At 59.2% G+C, this 22,599-nt stretch overlaps 1 protein-coding gene across 10 annotated transcripts in view; it reads right to left on the reverse strand.

The window, feature by feature from the left end:
- Positions 1–1,450: 1,450 nt before the first annotated feature.
- PEBP4 (phosphatidylethanolamine binding protein 4) overlaps positions 1,451–22,599 on the reverse strand; it is an 80,539-nt gene continuing 59,390 nt past the window's right edge. For all 10 annotated transcript variants that reach the window (XM_069801035.1, XM_069801039.1, XM_069801031.1 and 7 more), the window contains 3 exons: positions 10,392–10,437; positions 8,756–8,872; positions 1,451–1,889 (listed from right to left, as the gene is read on the reverse strand). In XM_069801035.1, the coding sequence (XP_069657136.1) occupies positions 1,798–1,889; positions 8,756–8,872; positions 10,392–10,437 (255 nt within the window). In that variant the 3' untranslated portion in view covers positions 1,451–1,797. The remainder of the gene's footprint in view (positions 1,890–8,755; positions 8,873–10,391; positions 10,438–22,599) is intronic.

Here is a 22,599-nt window from a genome sequence, read left to right on the forward strand (position 1 = left end):
TCTCTCTCGTTCCACCAAAAATAAACACACCAGCCACAAGGAATTAAAGGCAGGGAGGAAAGGATGACTATAGTTTGACTGCAGGATGTCAACAAAGCATGACCTTTCATTTACACCGGTCCCTCCACATTAACCTAACGGGCCAATTACACCCTCAACAGAGGGTAAGTATAGAAAAAGAGAAGGAGAAATCCAACTTTAGCAGACTTCCATGACATCTCTTAGTGTCATTTCCTCTGCTGCTAATCTTAGTGCCGATGGCAAGCCGGGCAGCATGTTTTGTATTTTTTTCCCTGGGTTGTGGTATGTTACCCAGCTTCCTTTTTTTGTTGCTCTTCTTCCCGCTGCATCCTGCAGGTTCACCCAGCGGCGTGTGCCCGGGGTGAGCCGGGACCCCCTGGCTCCCACATCCTCTTTCACACCTTGCAGCCCGTCACCCCGATCCTTCCTGGCGGGGACCGAGGCCGGCAGAGTTTTGCAGGACCCATGCGACATGCGGCTGGAGTGATTCAGCCCCTGCGAGGTAAACAGACATTTCCTGCTGGAGGGAAAGTCCCGGCCATGTTTAAACCCCCCTGGCACAGAGTGAAAGCCGCTCTCGCAGCCGGGGAGGGCAGCCAGGCAGGCACAGGGAGCGAGAAGGAGATGGCACAGACCTGTTTTCTCTCTTGCATCAGGAACAGGTTGCTCTGGGACAGACCCAGGGACTGATGCAGGGGTGAGATGCAGCAACAGGAGCATCGCCATCCCCTCCAAACGACGCTAGACCTCCCTGCGAGGCTGTGAGCAAGTCATTCCCTCGTGCCTTGGTTTCCCCTGCCTGCAAAATGCCCCCCCCCCGGGTTCTTGCTCCCTGTGGTTTGTTCAAAGTGCCCCTGGATGCGGTCCTGGCCATCAGCAGGACAAAATCAGCTTTGTCACAGCGGAGCCACCAAGGACACACTGCAAGGAGGACTTGCAGGCGGGTGAATCCAAGCCTCAGAGAAAACCGAGTCTTAGATGAAAGCCTAATTAAAGAGCTAATTAAAGGGGAGGTCCAGCTAAGTGGCCAGTAGGCAGAGCTCTTCTGATTTACAGCTTTAATTTCGGTTTTGCTTTCCAAGAGAAGCGGGCTGAGGCAGCGAGCAAGGGCAAAGGCAGGGCAGGGCCAGAGTCAGGCCAGGGCAGTGCCTGGTTCCCACGCTGCCGCCCTGCGTGGTGCTGCCGAGGGACCCCCCGGCCGGGCACCACGGTCCTGCTCCGGAGCCCCTGGCTGACATTGGGCCATGCCTGGCATCACCTGCACGAGGGTCTTGCTGGCAACACCCTGTCGTGTCGTCCCCCCCCCCAGCTGCAGGGGGGTATGCTCCATCCCGTGCTGCTGGCACGGACCCCAAAGCAACCAGATTCACCCGGTGCTGGCCCGGCATCGCCCCACGCTCCCTGCCGGCAAGGAGCCCATGCAGCCCCGTGCGCTCCATCCATGTTTTATTCCGAAAGCTGCAGGCATTAAAGCTCAAGACCCCCACGGTGCAGGGGGAACATGCTGGGGGTCAGGCCAGAAATAGGGTGAGGGGACAAGAAGGTGATGCCGTTCTTCCCAGGGCACCGCTCGGGATGTTACCCTTGGAAGGAAAGAGAAACCCCTCTCAGGTTTTGGAAGCAGAGGGGCTGGGATTTCTGCTGGGAATCTGGGCTGGTAGAAGGGTGGGTGCATCCTCCGTGGGTCCCGGGGTCTCCTCCTGGTCTGGACAGAGGTGGCTCTGCGGTGCGGGGAAGAGAGTGAAGCTGCACAGGGGAAGGGCACGATGGCTGGCGCTAATCCTCGTAATATTTGGTGAGGAACTGGGTCGAGGCCACCGGGGAGCCCAGCCGAAACTGCTCCACGAAGCTCTCCATCGCCCAGGCTCCTGGGGAAAGAGGGACAGAGGGTAAGCTGGGCTGCGAGACGGGCCAGATCCAGGCTGGGGCTGCACGCTGCATGCCATGCGCCGGCTGCGGCTCTGCCCGAGGCGTTGCAGACCACATCCTGCAAACAGCGGCAGGCGGGGAGGCACCGGGCTCTGTCCCGTGGGGCCAGAGGGCAGGGAGCCATGGGGATCCCAGCCCTTAGCATCCCCGGGGTGGGGGGTAAATGGCATTGCCCCCCCTCTCCGCCCCTGCTGACCTTTGGAGCCGACCTTCCCACGGCTTCCTATGAGTCCACGCCTGGAAATCCCCCGGCAGCACGTGGGGGAGACAGCAGGAGATCCCCCAGCCCCTTCGCTCGCATGCACTGAGCTGTTGCTCCACAAATTTTTGGAGCCAAGAGCGTTCTTCATTCCTGACCCCCCCTCTCCGCGGCTGCCTGCCCTGACCCAAGGATGCCAGAGATCTGGGGGCAGCTCATGGCTGGAGACAGCCTCGGTTTTTCCTACACTGGAGGTGGCAGGGAAACCCTCTCCGGGGCGGTGGGCAGGAGGGATTCCCTCGTCCCCATGGGCCAAAAATCCCCCTGCACTTTGCAAGGGTTCAGTGTCGCGTGTGGGTCTGGCTGGTGGTTGGTGGAGCATCCTCCTCCTCCTCGGCCAAAGGGGCTTTCCCCGGCAATGATGGGACCCAAGCAGCTCACGCTGCCACCTCTGTCCCTGCCTGGTGGGACACTGGGTAGGACATGGCCCTGGGGTTGCAGGGCGGGGAAAGGGGCCCGTTGTTTATCTGAAACCTGTCCTCCCCTCCTCTCCCCTTCCTGGCGCTGCTCTTTAATGTCACGCTGCAGACTGGCAGCCCTTATCTGCCTTCACATCTCAGCCCCAACTGGAGCAAACCATCCCCTTTGCTCTTGCAAAAGTGCTGAGCAAAACCCGAGCTGCTGCATCACCCGCGTGGGGCGACGATGGCTCGGGGTGCCGGCGGAGCCCAGCTCCCACCCCCCTATCTGCCCCCCACCTCGGGCACTGGGTCAGGCCCTACCGTGAATCACCCCACAGCCAAAAAGCCCCCAGTGGGCTCTGCCAATGTTCCCGGTGCCAGCACTGCACCCTGCGACCTCCTGGAGCTGCAAGAGGATGCGGTCAGGGAGATGCTCCAGTGTCTGGGAAGGAGGTCGCGGGATGCTCGGGCTGGACCCTGCACCCCAGCATGCCAGCTGGGAGGAGATGTTGAAATGCATCAGGCTACGTGTGGCTGGGGGTGTCCCAGACGTCCCCCCCGTCGTCACCACCACCCCCTGAGGACCCAAACCAAGCCGGGGGCAAGGACAGTCCCGCGTTTCCAGCGGCTCTGGCTCATCACCACAGCCCAAGTCTGAGGGGGGAGATGCCCCCACGCAGGATCCCGAGGGGGGCGTTTGGGTTTGCCGGTACCGCTGCCAAGCCAGGCAATGGCTGAGAGCCCCAGCACCCTCCTGCACAGCCATCGGGCCCCGGCGTGTGCCACAAACACCTCCATCCCCAAAAAACACCCCTGGCAAGGAGGAGCAGCCGCTCGCTTTGGGGTCTCAATCCATCCCCCCGCCCCAGCTCCGGGGGTCCCGGCAAGCGTAGTGCCAGGGGAAGGGGTCTCGGGGGGGGGAATGCTCCCGCTGCACCCACAGCCCTTCGGCGGGCGCCTTTCATCCGCTGGGTTTCAAAGCTTTCGGCAAGCCCCGGGGCGGGGGAAAGCAGCCGGTGCCCCGTGGGATCGGGGTGAAAGCGAGACGTGGCGGCCCCCCGACTCCCAAGGGTGCCGGGAGTTGTCATTGATGTTCGGGAAGCCTCCGGAGAGGCACGGATGAAAGGAGCCGGGAGGAGGCAGAACCGCTGCAGGGCTGCGGGCGCTGGCCCAGGCTCTCGCCGCCACGCGTGGGGCCAGGGTTTTTCCTGACCTACTTTCCTACCTGCCATCACACCGGTTGTGCCCGTCCCTCTGCGGGAGACGGGACCGGCTGCAGGGAAAGCCCCCGGGCAGAGCCGCCGGGGTGGCAAAGCCGGGGGTGATACACCGGGTGGCTACCGGGTCTGGGGTCTGCACCCCCCCCCCATACCAGATCCAACCCCTCGGGTGCATCCGCAAACCGGGTGCCCCATCCCGGCATGACCGCCTGTACACCCTGGCACAGGGTGACAACTTTCTGCAAACTGTCCCAAATCATGCCACCGCACCGGTCGGCTCCCAGGACTGGGGACTGCGAGTCACTGGGACCACAGAGCCGGGGAGGGGAGCGGGTGGTTGGCCGGGGAGCCACAGTCACGCTGCTGCCGATCACTCTCCCCACCAAAACAATACGAGGTTTCATCCATGGCTTGGTCCGTTTTCAAGCTCGTTTCCCAGAGGATTATATCATGGCACTCGGCCCTTATCTGAGCACCCGCTGGAGGAAGAGGAGCGCCCGCTGACACCCACACGTGCGGCAGCCACCTGATCCCTGAGCACCAGATGGGGAAACTGAGGCACGAGGCAGCTGCTGGGCTCAGGGAGCTCGGGGACCCTCTGGCCCCGCAGGCGATGGGTACACAAGGCTGTTTCACAGCCCTACCATTGCACCCTGCCCCTCCAAAACGACCGGTCCCCGCCTTCTCCCGGCCCCGCAGCGCTGGGGGCACGTTGCCGGCTGTAATTTATCAGCCTCATCAGCGGGGCCGTTCTCCCTGATAGGAGCCCTGATGCTTTTCTGCCAAGATTAATGATGTCCCAGCGGAGGTAGGCGGGAGGCCGCCAGCTGCTTTGGTCACCATTAACTTGCACCCGGGGACTTCAGGCGGGACCGTGTGCTCCCCGCAGCCCTTCGCTACCTCCCGTCCCAGCCACAGCCTTTCCCTCCCCGCCGGGGCCCAGTCCAACCCGATTTTCCAGCTGGGTGGATCGGAGGCACACAAGGTCGGCTCATGAGTCAATGCTGCAGCCCCGATGCGAAGCCGGAGCTGGAGAGGGATGGAGCCACGGTGAGGGCGACTAGCCGGGCTCATCCCCGGTCCCTGGTCCCCAAAGGACTTGCCGGTCCCTGAAGGCAAACATTTCTGGAAGGCAAAAGTCCATTCCCGGTTGTAAAATGCCTTTCCGGGGTAGGAGGAGGTTTGGGGATGCTGGGGAGCATCTCCCCATGCTCACTGGAGCTGGTGGGCATCTGGCACCGGGGCACGGCAGAGTGGAAGCAGAGGGTGGTAGGGCACTGCCCGGCAGGTGCAATTAAGCCTCAAGATCTGCTAATTAATGTTCCCCTACAAGAAAAAGGAAGGAGGTGGAAAATGAACGGTCTCCATCCTCCCACGGGCTGCAGATGGGTGAAAAGGTCCCCGAAAAGCGGCTGCCATACCACCCCGCCATGGCCGGGCTTCACCGGACACCTGAATTCCCCCGGCTGAGGGATTTTCCCGCAGCTCACTGCAGCAGGCAGCAGAGCCCGACCGCCGGATCGAGAGCTCGCAGCGGGTGCCAACGCCTCGGGATGCGACGGGTGGCTTTGACATTTTGCAGACCACAAACTATTATCTTGCATCTCGCCAAAATACAAACACGGCTTGTAACCCTCCTGGGGAGGGAAGCGGGGCGAGCGGGGAGGAAGGGCTTTGCATTGCCTGACGGTGCTCGTATGGCCTTGGGGACACTCCAAGGGTCCCCAGCTTTGGTCCCAAGCAGGGACAGAGCTGGTGCCCAGTGACAATTTGCGTGCATGGCTGCAGCTCAGCCAAAAAGTGGAGTGAATCAGACTCCAGTGGAGAAACTGAGGCTCTGAGAGAGTTATTTGACCAAGGTTGCACAGTGAAAGAGCTGGCTGGTGCAGGGACTGATCAGAAACGCTCGCAGAGAAGGATCAGAGGTTTTTTTTTTCCTGACGAAACAAGTCTTTCTGCTCAAGAGCCACCCTGGAGAAACACCTCTGCTGTAAACAATTGATTTCACCATTGCCACCAGCGACGGGCTCGCTGCAGGGAGCGGCATCGAGGGGACGTGAGCAGGGTGCTGCAGCCCTCCTCCAGCTCCGCCACTGCCTGCCCACACGCCCTTGGGCATGGCACCCGACCCGCTGCCCATCAGTGCCATCCCAGCCTGGATACCCCCAAGGTAGGGTGGGCACCAGAGACCACCGGCCACCGTGGAGCCATCCTCTCTCCCTTTGAGCTGCCGGCATTGCAAAGCCAGGCCGGGGGGAGAAGTAGCACAGATTTATTTTCCATGCTCGCCATTGCCCCTCGCTTTTTAATTTCCCAGGGATTTGTACAAGGAGCGGCTCTTTCCGAGGAGCAGGGACGCGGCGGACGGGCAGGTCCTGGTTTAGTGCCCTCTTCTGGAGGCTCCTACCCCTCGGCTCCACCACCAAGCTCCTGCCATCCTTCCTGGCACACACGACCTTCCCCAGTTTGGCCCTGCTTGGCCCAGGACCTTTCCCCGTTCGGCCTCCAAAGCGCAGCCCATGCCCTTGCTTGGGCGGAGGGCGAAGGAGGGAGCGTCTCTGCGAGCTGAGCGGTGAGAGGAACGCTCTCGTGGGGCTCCGTGTTCTCCCCGAGCGGGGTCTACCAGGGCACAAGCTGCCAGAGGGATGGATGCATGGCACAGCGCTGGTGGTGCACGGCGCAGGGATGCGGCGCTGGATGCTGGATGCGTCCGGAGGTTGGGATGGGCCAGCGCCGCTCCCTGCACCTACCGGGTGCTCCGGTCAGGACATGGCTCCCTCTCCGGGGTTAGCACCTGGTGGCGATGGGCGCCACCATCTTTGGTGAGATGGAGATATCGCTGCCACCAGATGTAGGACAAAATAAAAGCAACAAGAAGGGGCTGGTTTAAGGCCAAGCAAGATGGAAAACCCCAAGCAAGGCTGCAAGCTGTGCCTGCAGCATCACCAGGTGAACCCACATCTCTTGTACCACAGGAGAAGAGGACCAAGGCAGAGCCACAGAGGAGCTGGCTGTATTTCTCACCCGTAGTCCACTGGGGTCAGGGTCAGGCCCTCCTTGTTTCCAAGTGCTGCCAAAGGTGTTTTCTCCTCTCCCCGTGTGCTGCTTTCGCACCATGGGGTCAGACCCCAGTGCTCAGCCACACAGGGCTGGATGCACCGGCAGTTCGATTGGTGTTCATCCCACTATGGTCCCTGGGGATGGATTTATTTAAAACCCTTCAGAAACCAAAATTTCATCCTTTGACTGCTTTTAGGGCTTATGCCCCTCTTACCAGCTGCCCTGTGAATTAAAGAGATGGGCTGCCAGCGGGTGGTGTTTCAATCCAGCAGCACCCACTGGACAGGCCAAGCCTGTGATGCAGCAGTGAAATGGTTAAAAATAACCTTCAACCAACGACTTAAATACCAGCCTCCGCCGAGACAGCCACAGCTGCCTGACAAACGTCGATGCTCAAGCATCAGATGTTGCGGAGAAAATATCCGCTGCTGTTTTAACGGGTCTTTCCCAGGGAGCCTGGGAAGGGCTGAGAAACTTGAGGATGGGATGGAGACAGCGCAGGGTGGGGAGCGCCCGGCCGCCCTGCACCTCGGGGGACGGGGGGACGGTGGGGGGATCCTCCGCAGGACACATGGGTCTGGTGGCTGAACCCCTTTGGGTATGAAATTTGGGGGCTGGAGGCACACATCCTGCTAATAAAAGGATTTATCTGGAAAAAGCTCTTTGGTGGGTGTTCCAGGCTCCCTTCCCAGCCCCGGGATGCTGGGATGGGGATGCGGGTGCATGGCCCCAGGTGACACCAGTGGACCCCTCTCCTCCCACCATGCCAGGGATGAGGGGCCAGGGAAGCACCCCACTCCGCTAGCGGGGGGGTGGCTTCAATTCATGTCATTAAGAAGCAGAGCTAATGAGCCAGAAAGCAAACCGAAGGGCAGAAATCACCCACAGAGAGACTCGCAGCAGCAGCAGCCCGCTCCGGCCACGGGACAAGCACCACAGCCCCACGCCGGGTGGGTTTCGGGGTCTCTCCCAGCATGGGGGTCCGGGGAGACCAAGTTCCGAGTTTCCCCAAGCTACCCCGCTGCTGCCTGCCTTCCCCCGGGATGTGCAGCGTTGGTTAACACGGCGCAGGAGTGAGTCAGGCCGGCACAGACAAGATGCACCGACCTGACCTGCCGATCGAGCTGTGCTCATGTGGTCCTGGCTGGGAAAGTTTTGAAATTTCCCTTGCCGAGGCCACGTGAACCGCAGTGCCCCGTGCTCCAGCCCGGGCTGCGCCAGAACCATCCGGGGAAGGAATCCACGTTTTGCATTTTGCAGGATGGATCCTTGCCCGTGCCGGGGGTCCCGCAGCTGACCCCACGCCCCAGGGGGCACCCATCTGGGATGAAGCAGTGGGGATGGTCTCATCAGGTCTTGGGGGGGTCTCGGCTGCTTGCCTCCATCCTTGGCGTGCAGCTTTTTGGGAGACGGCAGCTCTGTCCCTGCGCCGCGTGGGGTGGAGAGGAGCTGGGAGTTGGCGGGCGTTGTGTCAGCCTGGTTTGAGCAATCTTTTGCTAAACCATCTCCACGTCTGATCCTTATCTGCGTGCTCCGAGGTGGCGGTGATGCAACTCCCGCGGCTCGGGAAGGGGGGATGTACCAGCAAGGACTCATCCCAATTTCACAGCCCACGAGATCTCTCCCTGCTTCTGATCCCGCTAGCCAGGCCATTACCAGCCATTTTGCCGAGAGTTTCTGCTGCCTTGCAAGGACTTAACACCCCATCCGTGTTCCGTGTAATGATTTGAAGTCCCTTTGCACCAAATGAGCATCGCCAGCCCAGCACTTCTGGCATGCCCGAACACATGGCATTATCCGTAACCCCGGGAAAGCCACTCGGGGCATGGCATGGGGCCGGGAGCGAGGGCACGGCTGTTCCTTACCCAGCGAGACCTGCTCCTTGGGGCTCAGGGCAATGGCCTCGTGAGCCGGCTGCTCGTACAGGCGGAGCTGGTAGCGGTGGTACCCGCTGCGGGGTGGAGGCGTGGGCCGGACGTAATCTGGGGATGCAAAAGATAACGGCTGAGCATCCCGCCCAGCGGGACCCGCTTCCCACCATAACCACATGCCCACCACCCCGCTCCAGGCTGGGATCGGTTCTCCCACCCAGCGCCGTGCACCGAGGCCCCTTGCCACGCATGGGGCTGGAGGGAGAAAGCGCTCAGCAGCTCATGTGTTTCACGGGCAAGAGCAGCCACTGTGCCCCCCCCAAACCTGCCCGCTCCCTTATTGCCGCTCGGATCCCCCCCCCGTCTGCCCGGGGGGCCAGCTCCTGTTTTCCCTCTCCTGAAATAACCTGCCCCCAGCCTCCCGCTGTGCCAGCCACCGCCCTCTCCTCCTCCTCCTCCTCCTCTTTCAACTTCAGAGCCCTGGGGTGCTCCTCACCTCCCTGCCGAGTGCCTCAACCTCTCCTCCATCACCCTTCCTATCCCTGCACCATCCCCGCCATGCCCTCTCCCTGTCCCCCCCATGCTGGGTGCAGCCTCCCCTGGATAGGGGCATGCAGGGACCTGCTTCGGGGGACACACACAGGAGTCTGAGACCCCCAGCACCCCGCCGGTGCATGGCCAGCACCCCTCACCCTCCCGGCTACCCCATGGGGGTCCAGGGTGCCTGGAACTCTGCCGGCTGGGCTCCAGCTGCCGGGCTTTTGAAGTCCTCCCGCACCCAGCTTTGGCGGAGGAGGATGCTCTTGTGGTCGAAGCAGCGGATTCTCAGGTGCTGGAAGTCCGGGGTTGTTTCCTCACCTGGCTACAGATGTTCGACGCGCGCAGGTGGGCACGTCCCCGGCTGCACGCTGTGCTGCATGCACGCCCTTAACCCAGCCAAAGTGGGAGCGAGCAGCGCACAGCTGCCCAGATGTGGGGCCTGCAGCTGGCTCGGGCCATAGGAGCATCGTTGCCGGCTGGTGAGGTCAGAGAGGGCTGGTTGTCCCCAGGAGAGGGACATCCAGGGAGACCCCCCCTGATGCACGCACGGTGCTGCTGATGCCAGCAGCCACCCCTTGTCCTCCGTCGGGGATGGAAGGACGTGATGCCAAGGGATAAGATGCTGAAGCTCCTCCAGGATTCGGTCACCCACAGCCGGGTGAGCCCCCGGCCCCTCTCCCCCACCCCCTTAGGGTGTAAACTCCGTGAGCCTGGCCTGTTTTTAAACTGAAAGTCTTTGTCGGTGCAACATCACAGAAGTTGTTGGGATTCACCCGCTTTTATCTCGTGTTTTTCTTTTTGATTGTATTTCCACCACCACCACACCCCCCGCCCCTTTTGCACTGGTTTGGAGCTCTTCCAACTGCTGGGGAGTCTTTTAACCACTTTTGCCTCCAGAAAAATAAGAGAAAAAGTGGCTCCTATTTCAGACAGCACCTAGCTGCGCCCTGCAGAAACCCTTCGTGTCCCTCCCATGCATCCCGGCGTGCTCGTCCCCACCGGGCACAGCCAGCTCTGCCACCGTCTCATCGCAGCTCCCAGCCTGGGCTGCAGGAGACCCTGTCCCCCCCGCGTCGGGGTCTGCACTCACCCGTCAGCACAAGCCCTTTGACGTCCCCGGTCCTCAGATCCGCACCCTGAAAGGACAAGAAGATGGGGGTGAGGTGCTACCGGGACCCCCAGGAGAAAGATGTGGAGGGGATGGACCGCTCCTGCCCCCCCAGCTGCACCCGCTTCTCCCCAGGGATTCATTTCCCCAGTGTTTTCCTTGCAAATATCATTAGGGAGACAGGGCAGGGGGAGAAGGAGCACGCCAGGGCCTTTCTTTGGCTATTTGGGATTTAGAGGCTCCACGCACGGTGCCCTGGCACACCGGCAGTGCCATCAGCGTGCTGTCACCTGCACACAGGGACCATCAGTGATCCGGCGATCCAGGTGGGCGGTCTAGGCTGTGGCACACCGGGAGAGCCACGATAGCCCGTTAAAAGCCACGGTGCTGCTTTGCATGCAGGTTTTTGGGAGGGGTGAACCGTGTCGGCTGGGAAGGGGCCGGCAGCGGAGGACCACAGCGATTTGCACCGGCATTCCCGTGGCAAAGCTTTGCCCCATTGCGGTGGTTTTGCTCTCAACCGAAACTCCTGCCTGGCGAGCAAGCCCCACCGCCCGGCGGGCTTGGCTTTCCATCCCTGGCCTGGGACGCTTCCCTGGAAGAAGGAGGCTTTGCCGAGACCGCCGAGCATCCCGCTGGAACTGGATTAATGGCAAGGGGGCAGCGGCGGGAGCTTCGGCCGCATCCTGGCCCCTCGCAAGCCACCTCACCCCTGACCTGCTGTGCTATTCTCGGCCGGCCCCCACCTCCCACCAGTGCCGCCGCCAGCGCTCGTAAATCCTCTCCTACGGCACCCGTTATTCCAGTCCTGCCCACACACACGCCGCTGCCAGGGCTCCTCCGTCCTAACCTGCCCTGGGAGTTATTACTCTGAAAAAAAGATGCATCAGATAACTGCAAGCAAAAGTGCACGCGGGGAACATGGTCGGTTCCCCAGCTCTTTGGGATCAAAGCTTTGCTTTCTCCAAAAAGAAACCTGCTTTGCACTGAGTCACAGCAGGCGATAGCCTCCTGCGAGCTGCTGGTGGCACAGCAAAGGTCACCGGGAAGCCAAATGCCCGCTCAGGTCCCTGGCTATCGGCTCCCCAATGCTGGCTCGCCACCTGGGCAGCCGGAGCCGAAAATAACCCGATGACAGAGGTGATGACTAAGATTTTGGGCAGCGACTGGCAGGTTTGGATGCCTTGGGTCCCAGGGGGAGGGGAAGGCGGCACACAGATTGCTGGGGGAGAAGCACCCCAGGGTGTGCTGGAGGGGGACACGAGGCTGTGGGGCTATGCTGACTGCTCTCTCCCTGCCTAGCCTGCCCAGATGTGCGAGCACAACCTGCCCAGATGTGCACGCCAGCTCCACCCAGATGTGCGCGCCTGCTCCACCCAGATGTGCGCTACCAGCCCACCCATGTGTGTGCATGCCCGCGCTGCCCAGGCGACGTGCGTGCCTCTTCCATCCAGATGTGCACATCTGCTCTCCCCAGCCATGCATGCCCAGCCCCTCCAGCTGTGCCTGCTCCCCCCCAGATGTGCCGGTCTTGGCTGCGGGGCTGAGCTGGCGGAGGAAGCTCGCAGCAAACCCCAAGCTCGCCATGCGGCCGGGCCGGCTGCCAGTCCCCGCTCTTCAAAGGCAGGGACTGAGGTTTTTTTCTGTTCCGGGTAGGGCTGCTCCCGTGCGGGGACCTCGCTGCTATTCCTGGCTTTGCCATGGGCTTATCGGGAGAAGCCGGGCCTCCTCCCTGTTTTTCTGCCTGCTGATGTGGGTTGCCTGCTCGCCCCAAGATGAAGTGGGTTCTGGCTAGCCCCGGGGATGGGAGAGTCAAAGGATAAAGTTCCTTTTAAGAGGCGAGAACAGGAAGAGGGCGGGAGGGAGAAAGTAGGGATGAGCACTGTAAACCCTGCCTTTTTTTTTTTTTTTTTTAATAGTAAACAGCTATTCTGGAAGCAAGGGAGCAAACTCTGCTCGCAATGGGCACAGGCTCCTGGGCTATAGGAGAGGCTGGCGGGGTCCGGTGTGAAGCCCTGCTTGCTCCTGCAAGCTTTCCCTCCCGGGGTTCCACTGCCTTCCCCGGGGCGAGGGGGACCTGCAGCTGGGAAGCGGGTATTTGCTAGTATGGAGGGAATGGTTTGCAGGGAGGAAGAACTCCCCGCTCCAGCCCATTGCCCCTTTGCTGAAATGCTGGCGAGGGCAAGGAGAGCATCGCACGCCAGTGGCCCCCAAAGATCCCTGCCACGAGCGGAGCTAATGGACACTGATGAGCTGCCGGGTTTATTAATGCCCTTTTATGAGAGCATTAATAGTTCCTAATGACACCATTTGAGCTTCCTAGTCTTTTATCTTCTTCTCTCTTTCCCCTGCCGAGGACACAGTGTAGGAGGTGGAATTAAATATTTCCACCCTCAGGTCCGTGCTGTGTGGTATCAAGTGCTGGTGGGGCACGGGATGCTGGTGGGATGCTCGCACGGAGACCTGGACAGGCTTAAAAATCTGTGCCGTGCAATTTCTGCGCCAGGAGCTCCTCTCTGTACTCTTTTCCTTGGCCAAAAGAGTGGAGAAAATTATTCCCCCCTCATTCCCGACACTCCTTTACCAAGCTGGACACCGGCTGCACGGAGGCTCTCCGGTAGATCGCAGCCAGCCCTCGGTGTTGCCTGCTGCACGTCGCAGTGTAGGGCGGGGGGGGAATAAATAAATACAAATAAATTAAGAAGGCAGTGAGTCACATTTTGTTTTCCTCTTGATCTTTTTTTTTTTTTTTTTTTTTTAACTTTCCTTTCTTCCCCTTCTCCAGAACGTGTCTGATCCCATCAGAGAGGAGGGGAAAGGGATGGGTGGCGAGCGCGCCAGCGATTCGCCCGGGCGAGGACGGAGGGTTATGGAAAGTGGGTGTGGGAATCGGCACAATCGCTGGCAGGGCACCAGGACAAACAGATGACGGATGGGTCCCAGGGCTGCGCAGCAGAGCGGGGCTGGGCTGCTGCCGCCTTGCCGGGAGCGTGCCCCAGCCCGGCCCCGGGGACCCCATGGGATTTATCTGGGTGCTGGGGGGCCGCATCCCACGGGGCAGCAGCCGAGGTGCCGGCCCGGCAGCGTGCTGATACGATTAACCAACAATTAACCAAGTGGGGAAGTTAATCCCCAAACAAACAGGGCTCCTCCTGCGCTGCTCGCTTACGGCACACTAGCTTGACGGGGGGAAGGCGGCTTCAAAGCCGGCACAGCCAGGAGCCCAGATTTGTTATTCTCTCTTTCTGTGATCTTTATAATGAGGTCAGGATTTATGAATCGGCTCTCGGGAGCGCAGGGGAGCATCCCGGGCAGGGCAGAGCCGCCAGGATGGCAATCCAGCCTTCTGCAAGCGGAGCAGAGGCTCGAACACAGAATAAAGGAATAAGACGCTAATTGCAGCTGGATACGGATCTGTTCAACCGTGTCCTTGCAGGGGAAGGTGCAAGCTTTGGGTTTTCCACCTCTCCACCAAAGCCAGCACCAGTGGTGAGGATCGCTCCTACCCCAACTCCCAGAAACGTTCAGTCTCATCCTGCTTTCCAACAAAAAGCATGTGAGAAAAAATCCCGGTCCAAGAGAAACTCTCCCTCCAATTATTTCTGCATGGAGGGAGGCCATGTGAGAGTAGGGCAGGGCCCGGCGAGCTCCCAGCACTCCCAGACTCTGGCATTTCCCAGCTCAGCTGCCCGTTTGCATTTTAGCTCACTTCCACACCGATCCCCGCACCGGGCATGGGATGGTCCCGAATTACCCCAGCTCGCCCACACCACGCCGACCCTCTCCCTGCCAGCATGGCTCCAGACCACCCTCGCTTTTCCGATCACCATCAAGCTGGGGTTTCGTGCCCGAAGGAGACTGTCAGCCCCTACCATGCAAATCCTTTTTTTATTATAAATGTCACATCCCGTTATGCCAACGTTGTTATGCCACTGAATTAAAGCTTGGCGCGTCCACGTCGTGTTCTCTCCATAGGGAAAGGAATTAGTAGAAATAGAAAAATACAGAGAAAGACATGGAAGGAGTTCATGGAAGAAAAGCCCACCATGGTGGGGATGTCCCTGTGCTGCCAGGAGGGGAAGTGCACGGTGGGGAAGGGTCTCTCCCGGCTACTGTATTACCCAGGAAAGTGTTTTAACAGCAGATTCCCAGGGCAGGGAACGACTTAGCATAGGCCATGGTGGAAAGAGGTCCCGGGTGCTCGTGGCAACCGAGGTTTGTGGGGACCTCGTGCACACAGGGAGCAAGGATGCTCCCCGGCATCCCTGGTCTGGGACGGCCCTGTACACCCAAATCTGCCCGTGCACCCACCTGCACCCGCAGGCTTTGGAGGAAACCAGAGCCCCCTCCCCGCCTTTCTGCATTAGAAATGCAGCCCTTTGGCTTTAACAAGGCTGCGATTTTCGGCGTTGCAGCAGACCCAGCGGGGTGCATGCACACCCCGGCTGGTACCACGCTGCCCGGCCCATCCACCGCGCCTGCTGGCTGCTGACCAGGTAAATCAGGAGAGAAGCTGGGAAATCAAGGATTATGAACATCCCAACACCCCACGCACGCTTTTGACTGCCCAGCCCTTGGGATGCAGCTCCCTGCACCCCTCCTGCTTCTCGCCGGCACGTCCTGGAGGTGCCTGAGCCCTCTCCTGCTTCATCTCCGTGTGCTCAGCCCTGAGCTGGGAGAACCATGGTCACTTTGCTGCAGAGAGGAGACCGAGGGTTGCGTCCCTGAGGCCACAGATAAACCCACACCGAAGCCTGGCAGAGCACCCAGAGCCGGTGCCTGATCCCATCGCGCCCCAAATCCAGAGAAACCTCCCCTTCCCGCTGGAACCAGGCCAGCTTCCCCAACCCCAAGATGTTATCCTCAGCCTCTGCTCTCTGGTGCTTCCCCATAGTCCCAGTTCCCAGATCCTCGGGATGACTCAGGGCCCTCAGCCTTTGCTCAGAGCCAGTTTTGCTCCTCTGGCACAGCTGGAGTTGTAGCACAGGCCACCCCGGACCCGAGGCAGAAATGATCCCCAGCATCTCACCGCCACCAAAACACGAGTACCCCACGCCTCCAGCCTAACTTTCCGCCTGGCTCTTAATTGCCCAGCCACTTTGCTTTTCATGCATGCAAATGACAGGAGATTAATCCGCTGCTTGAGAGCCTCCTGATCCTCTCGGCAGGCTCCGGCGATGCACGGTCCAGCACCGTGTCCCCGGGGACCTGCCGAGCTACACGGGGCCGGATACGTGCAATTGCCCCAGCCCCGGTTGCCAGTCCCCCATTACCCATAGCCCAAGCCCATTATTTAATTTCCCTTGACTCTCATGAAGTTTCACCATTCCGGGTGATATTTGGCTTCTTCGCTGCCAGTCTGCGCGTGAAAGTTTGATAAACTACATCCGAGCCACATACAGGCGCAGGAATAGTGGAAAAGGGGCATTTCTTTCTGGGGGAAATTTCTCTTTGGGGCAGATCCAGAACCTTAGTGGGTGGCGAGGAAAAGCTAAACCCGGGAGGATTGGTACCGCACAGCCGGTGGACCTGCCTGGTTTTTGACTGACATGGCTACAAGCACCGAAACCGCTTGCCTTTAATACCATTGCTGCACAAATATGCACCGAAGCACTACACAGCCTCATCCAAAAACATGAACTGAGGCTCGTTAGAGCCCCTGGAACCCTCCCCGAGGGTCCTCAGGGAGCAGAAGCAGCTCGAGGGGTCCCGTTGCCACCCTTGGGTCCCCGATGAAGGCACTGATCTGCCTGGGTCGGACCAGGACCGGGTGGCCACGCTGGGATGTCACCGCTCCGACATGGCTCCGAAGAGCCTCTCCTCTGGCTTTCCAGGGTCAGCATCGCCGACGATTTACCCCGATTGCTTTTAGGATTATTAGGTAGCAATTACAGCTTCTTGGCGTGGCCCAGCTTTTTTTCTAGTTCGCTATAAATGGGGAAGGCTACCATAAAAATATATTAAAAAATAAATATCAGGCACGGTTGTAATTTAAATTAATGCCTGTCTGATACACCCTAATGCCCCAGGGAAGGACATGCTATAGGGTTATTAAGTAAGCAAAATAAACATAAATCACCTCGGTGTTTGGCTCTTTGCAAGGTTTTTTAATCTAGGAGCATGAAAGCAGCAGAGACAAAATGCTGCACTTAATAACCTGAACCGTACAGGATCCGCACGCTGCAGAGACCTTCACCGGGCTCCTACCTCCCTCCTAGAAGCCCAAGGACGGCATTTCCAGTGCCAGAACATCCCATTTCAAAAGAGGGAGGCTCTGCTGGGTGGATTTCCAGCAAGCGACAGATACCTGCCTGGCTTAGGCGTTGCTGGCACAGACGCTCTGCCTATCTGCACCTTTCCTTAACGATCTAGGTGAGGGGTCCAAGGCAGCGGGGCGGAGGCTGTGATGACACTTGGATGGTTTTGAAACTTCAGCCAAAACACTTCTGTTGAAAAAGGAGGGTTTGGTTTTTTTGTTTTTTTTGTTTTTTTGTTTTTTTGTTTTTTTGGTTTTTTTTTGTTTTTTTGTTTTTTTTTTTGTTTTTGTTTTTTTGTTTTTTTTTTTGTTTTTGTTTTTTTGTTTTTTTTTAAAAAAAACCCATGATATTACAGAGGCAGAGGGTAGCACTTGGGATGGGGGCAATGGGATGCAGGATGCTGGGCTCTGGCTCCAGATGTGCAGCCAAGCTGCTGCAGGAGGGCATGCGAGATGCGGCTTTGCCAGAACACTCGCAGTCTGGGTATAAGTAATGGATTTGGGAGGAGAGGTTGGCTGGCTTGCCAAGAAACTGCATGAAGAAGTTTTCCTGCTACCCCTTCTCTCCTGGGTCCCTGGCAGAGAAGCGTCAGGGTTCATTTAAGCAAGAAAAATGCACCGGTTGAATAAAAAGATGATTTAAACCAGCTTATGGAAAGGGCTGTACACGCTCTGACTGCTGTCTACACCGGCTCTGCCTTGCTTTCCTTCGCCGCGGCTGAAAGCCGGAGCAGCGGGCAGCAGCACCCGGTGGGGTGGCTGCAAACCCGGCACACCCGAAAGACCCTTTCGGAGAGCGTCGCAATCGCGTCCTGCGCGGTTACACCCCGTCTCCCAGCCCCTGGGCCTCTGTTGTAAACCGGGATGATAAATGATGGATGCGATTGCTAAGAACAACAGGGATGTTGATAGCAACCCCAGGGGCGTGTTAGGAAGCTGCGTGGATGCCGGGCTCTGCGGCTGGCTGGGTTTAATATCCCGGCGGTGTTGCAATTGCGGGCGAGCTCACTGCGGAGCTGGCTGCCAGATGAGTCACCCTGACCCACTGGCCCGGTGCTGGTCCGCCGACGGGAGGGCTGGCGTGGGCTTCGTCCCACACGCAATCCAGCCAGGACCCCCCCGTAAGCATCCCCTGCCTCCTTGGTGCCGGTGGGATAACGACCGATGCTGCGTTGCTGGGGTGGGAAGTGGTGCTGGGTTCGGAGGAGGAGGAGGAGGAGGAAGGCTTGAGGATGGCTCAGGCATGGGGAGGCGGGTGGGGGGCAGAAGGGGAAGGGCAGTTTTTGCACTTCGCCGAGTTTTCGCTCACTGTGGCAGGGTGGCACAGCTCAAACACGCCGCTTGCGACACCGATTTTCCCAGCAGCCGCCGGACCACACCTGCATCGCTCCGCGCGGCTGCTTTGCTCCGCTGGGCTTTGGCACGAGCCTGGTCCTTCTCCAGGAGGTCCACCAGGATCTCCCCCCGTTCACCCCATGGAGCCGGGGGGCAGGTGCCTTTCGATGCCCCCAGTGCTCGCTGGGGCACCCCCATCACCCCCAGTTCTGCAAAATGCTGCAAAAACTCCAGAGAAAGGTGCCCTACGAGTGGTTTCAAAGCCACAAGCAAAGCCCCTGAGATTTCAACGCAGGGAACAAGCTTGAACTGGCCAGAAAAAGGGCTGGGTAGGACTGGAAAGGCCTTTTCCATCCCAAGTCTCTACCGTTCTTGAGAGTGGAAAACTTGTTTGTTCTGCGTGCGTGTAGCTTTAAGATGAGCTTGCTTTTCCAGCAGCAGATTTCCGGAGGATTCTTGGAGAAACACCAAATTTTGCCTAATTCAGTCATTTAAAGGCCTGTAGCCCGATTCTGTGCGGACGAGAGCAGAGCCTGCACTGAAACCCTCCCCTGGGGCCAGGCACGGGACAGCCGTGAGGATGTGCCCACGGGGAGACTCTGCCGGCTGCTTCGCCTTTGGGGACGGGAATATATCTGCTTCGGGGGTTGCAAAGCACCAGCACATCCCTAGCACTGCCACCATCCAAGCAGTAGAAAACAGTAATAAATACATCCGTGGGGCACATGGGCCCGAACATCTCATGCGTGAACCACACATCCCTCCGCGAGGCATAACCAGGCTGGCAGAGATGCTCTAAGTTTCGGTTTGGTCCAAGGGGAAAGGATGGTGAGGAGGGCAGGAGCCCGGTGGGTGCTGGAGGCAGCGATGCTCGGTGCTCAAGACATGCCATGGCTACTCTCAGGAACGTCGGGAGGCTCTTATAGATTAAAATACAGCCCCGCCACCTTGTATTGTGCTGCAAAGCTTTGGGAGGACAGAAAAACCTGATGTTTTCCAGCCACCAGCCAGCCTTCCCAAAAGAAGCATCCCCTCCTGCCTCTCCGGGGTGGTCCTGCGTTTCGGAGTGATTTTTTACACTGCTGACATGATGCAAAGGCCAGATCCACACTGACGCAGCAGCGACAAGTGGGGTTGAAAGCCCAGGGCATGAAACCAGGGCATGAGCCCGGATTTTGGGGGGGTGATACCCAGCGATGACTACCAATACGGCCCAGTGGGTCGGGAGGTAGGATGCTGCGTGCATCACTGCATCCCACCCTGGCAGCCAAGCCATGGCATAGAGGGGGGGCACGTCGGGGCCGGAGGGTGGCCGTGGGTGCGTGCGCACGCCGCAAACCTCCCCTGCAAATTCCTCCTCCCTGGGGTGTCTGATCCCCGGCCCAGCCACCTTCCTGGGTGCGGGGGTGGATCAAAGCCCGCGCGTGCCAGCCCTGCTACCGCTCTGGGCCAACTTGGCTATTTTGGCTTCGTTAATCTGATGGGAGTGCTGGGGAAAGAGCGTGGGGTTGGGGGGGGGTGTGATTTTTTTTTAATTTTTTTTTAATTTTTTTTTTTTTTCTCCTTCCGTTGGCCAAAAAGTCTCCCCTTTGCATCTGATGACGACAGCCTCAGCCGGGACTCGCCGGGAGGGGAACGTGCTGTCTGGCCCCCGCCAGCGCATCCGGGCTGCCGTGGGCTCGGCCTCTCCATCCCCGTTCCCCCCCCCCCAAAGCTGCTTCCTGACGGCGGGACTTGGCAGCACTCGGAGGGAGAGTCCAGAGCTGCCCCTGGGACGGGAGAAAATCCAACAGGAAACATCCTCCACTGGAGCAGCGCGAGCTCCCCCCGCTTCCCTCCTGCTTGTTATTGTTTTTTTGGCGGGGGGGGGTGTCAGTTCTTGAAGGATGAGAGCTTTGGGACGCTCACGAGCCCTTCGCGTTGATTTAGATGCTGAGAAAGAGCCAGGCGCGCCTTCTCGCCGGTATTTTTTTGCTGCTCAGCATCCTATGGCCCCCCGCCCAAGGCAGACACGTACCGGGGCTGCTGACCCCCCCCCCGCAGACCTGCACCCCAGCAGACAGGAGCCGTGCAGGCAAAGGCCTGGCATCGCCCGTCCCGTGGATGAGGGGTTAACGGCAGCAGCGTTGCTGTTGCTGCACGGCTGGCGGGCGCTCAGCGGTTGCGGCTGCCAAGGCTGCTCCGGCGGTGCCATGGACTTCCCTTTCTTCCATAAAAGTCCACCGGATCCGGGTTCCCGTGGGATGCTCTCGGAGCGGGAAGGAGGGGGTTGAGCCGCCCTACCTGGGGCGCGTGCAAGTGCCGGGGGCTGTTTGTGCAATGCCCTGTGTGCCTCCCCCCCAAAAAAACCCACCACCCTGGGAGCCAGAAGCCAGCACTTGCTCTTCTCCCTACCCTGGCTCGGGCTCCGGCAAGGGAAAACTCATTTTTTTTTACATATTTCAGGGGCGGCGAGGCATGCGGCGGGCCCGTTTCAGCCCGGTTGGGCGAGGACGTGGGGAAAGCCGGGATGCGATGGCGAGGCTGGGGCTGGGCAGCGCAGACACATGCTGCTGCTCGTGGCGTTTCATCATTGCTCAAACAGCACTGCTCTTGTCCGGGCTGGGGCTCAGACCCACGGCTCCTTGGCCGGAGGGATGCGAAGGCGGCGGAGGGGCTTGAGGGAAGGGGGGAGAGGAAAAGTGGAGGGGGTGTCCCCCCAGGAATGCCCACTGGTGCTGCTGGAGGCTATTTCTGCGCTGTCTCCTTGCACGAAATGTGCTTTCCTGCCACTGGGAATGGGACGTTCCCCCCCAGCCCCAACAAGAAGAGCTCCCCCTCCTCCAGCCCCGATTACTTTGGGCCTTTTGTGGGTGACGGTGCAAATATAAAGACCAAGAGGTTCCTTCCCAGCCCTCTTCCCAAACCAAGGGGTCAAAACCGCATTTTCCCAGGTACTTGGATGGAGCAGAAAGGATGATATAAGCCGACCGCGAGAGCTGCTATGACCTCCAGGGATGCTCGGGCTGGCCCCACACAGGCAGCGCACCCTGGTTTGAGTTCAAATCCCACAGATTTAGGACCAATCTCCATCCTAACTCCTCCTCAGCCTATAAGCAGGGCCACCGCAGGGACCCTGTGTTTGGGTGGGTGTCCCCGAGTCAGGCTGGGTGGGGGGTCCTACGCTGACCCCCAAACCAGCTCACAGCCTCTCTGGCTTGCAGGCAGCACGATGCGAGCCCTGTATCAGTTACAGCAGCAGACAAGATGTCATCACAACAAGAGGCCGGGGCTTGCATCAGAAGTGTCTTGCAACGAAGAAAGCCAAATTTTTACAGGAGAGGCGCACACGCTCGCTCTCACACACACACATACACACACCGAGCCTCGGTAATTAACTTAATAGGTTTCTTACAGAATGCCCCGTGAGTGATGCTCAACATATTCAAGTGTTGACAAGACGGCGCTGAACCCGACGCCTACACAACGGGCAAACCAGGCACCGAGCGCAGACACACCTTCATTGTCTGAAACTTGTAGTAAAACTCTAAACCCGCCCTTGTGAAATGGGGAGCCGAGCAGATGGGGCTGCGTAACCCTTTGCCTGCCAGCACCCGGTCGCAGAGCCCGGCAGGACACGCGTGAGGTGGCGGCGGGTCATCCCCAAGAGGGGAAAAATGAATTTATAAGTGTCTTGAACAGGCTAGAAGCCACTGCAGGTGCTTCCATATGCACATTCAGGATATGTTACTGGTGGGTTTTAGCCCACCGGGACAATTTGCTGAGCACTGAAATAAATTAGCAACTTTTCATTCACCTATAAAAGTATTTACCCCTTAGAAATTTGCTGTAAATCCAGGGGAGATGAACACAGTGGTGTTCTCTGGATTTGCTCCAGGTCAATATTTGGGCCACTAAAATAAAAAAGGGCTGAGCATCCCCCGGCACTGCCGGACGGTCCCTCCCTGTGTCTCACCTGGATTTGCCCAGTTCCCAGAGGAGCCGTTCCCTTCCCTCCTGCCTCAGGTAAGTCTTTCCTACAAAGGCCGTGATTTTGGCTAACTTGTGCTTGATGCCATGGGTAGCCTCAGCCCCCCAGCCGAGAAAAGCCAAGCCATGTCAATGTAGCACCGTGGCCTGGCACCAAACACGCTCCTGAAGAGCCAACAGCACCCATGGTCACCCAAAAAAAAAGAGGGAAAAAAAAAAATCTGTCAGAGGGATTAATGGGGAAACCTGTTTGGATGGAGAAGTTTTGTAAGAGGCAGCAGAGAGCCATCTCCCGCTGACTTGGGGTGGGATCTTGAGTCAGGAAAATTGCTTAAGAAAGGGTGGTCGTTCGTACAGGTTTCGCCAGGTTGGGAAACGTTCTCCCAGCGGCTGGGACCCGCGTTGTACAATGCGTGGAGCAATCCCCGGTGCTGTCATCATGATGCTGACGAGCTCCCAAACCCGTCGGGCTCACTCGGCGTCCCCGCCGCCTGCTCCGTGCCGGCTGGGTCTCACCGCAGCTGCACCCTCTCGCTATCGCACAGGGATCGACTCTGGCAGGCTCCGGGGGCAAAGTCTTTCAGCGGATGCTGGCGATGCTTCACGAGCCTCGCAGCACCCGCCGGAGCA

Source organism: Haliaeetus albicilla, chromosome 13 (genome assembly GCF_947461875.1).
Source record: "Haliaeetus albicilla chromosome 13, bHalAlb1.1, whole genome shotgun sequence".
NCBI lineage: Eukaryota > Metazoa > Chordata > Aves > Accipitriformes > Accipitridae > Haliaeetus > Haliaeetus albicilla.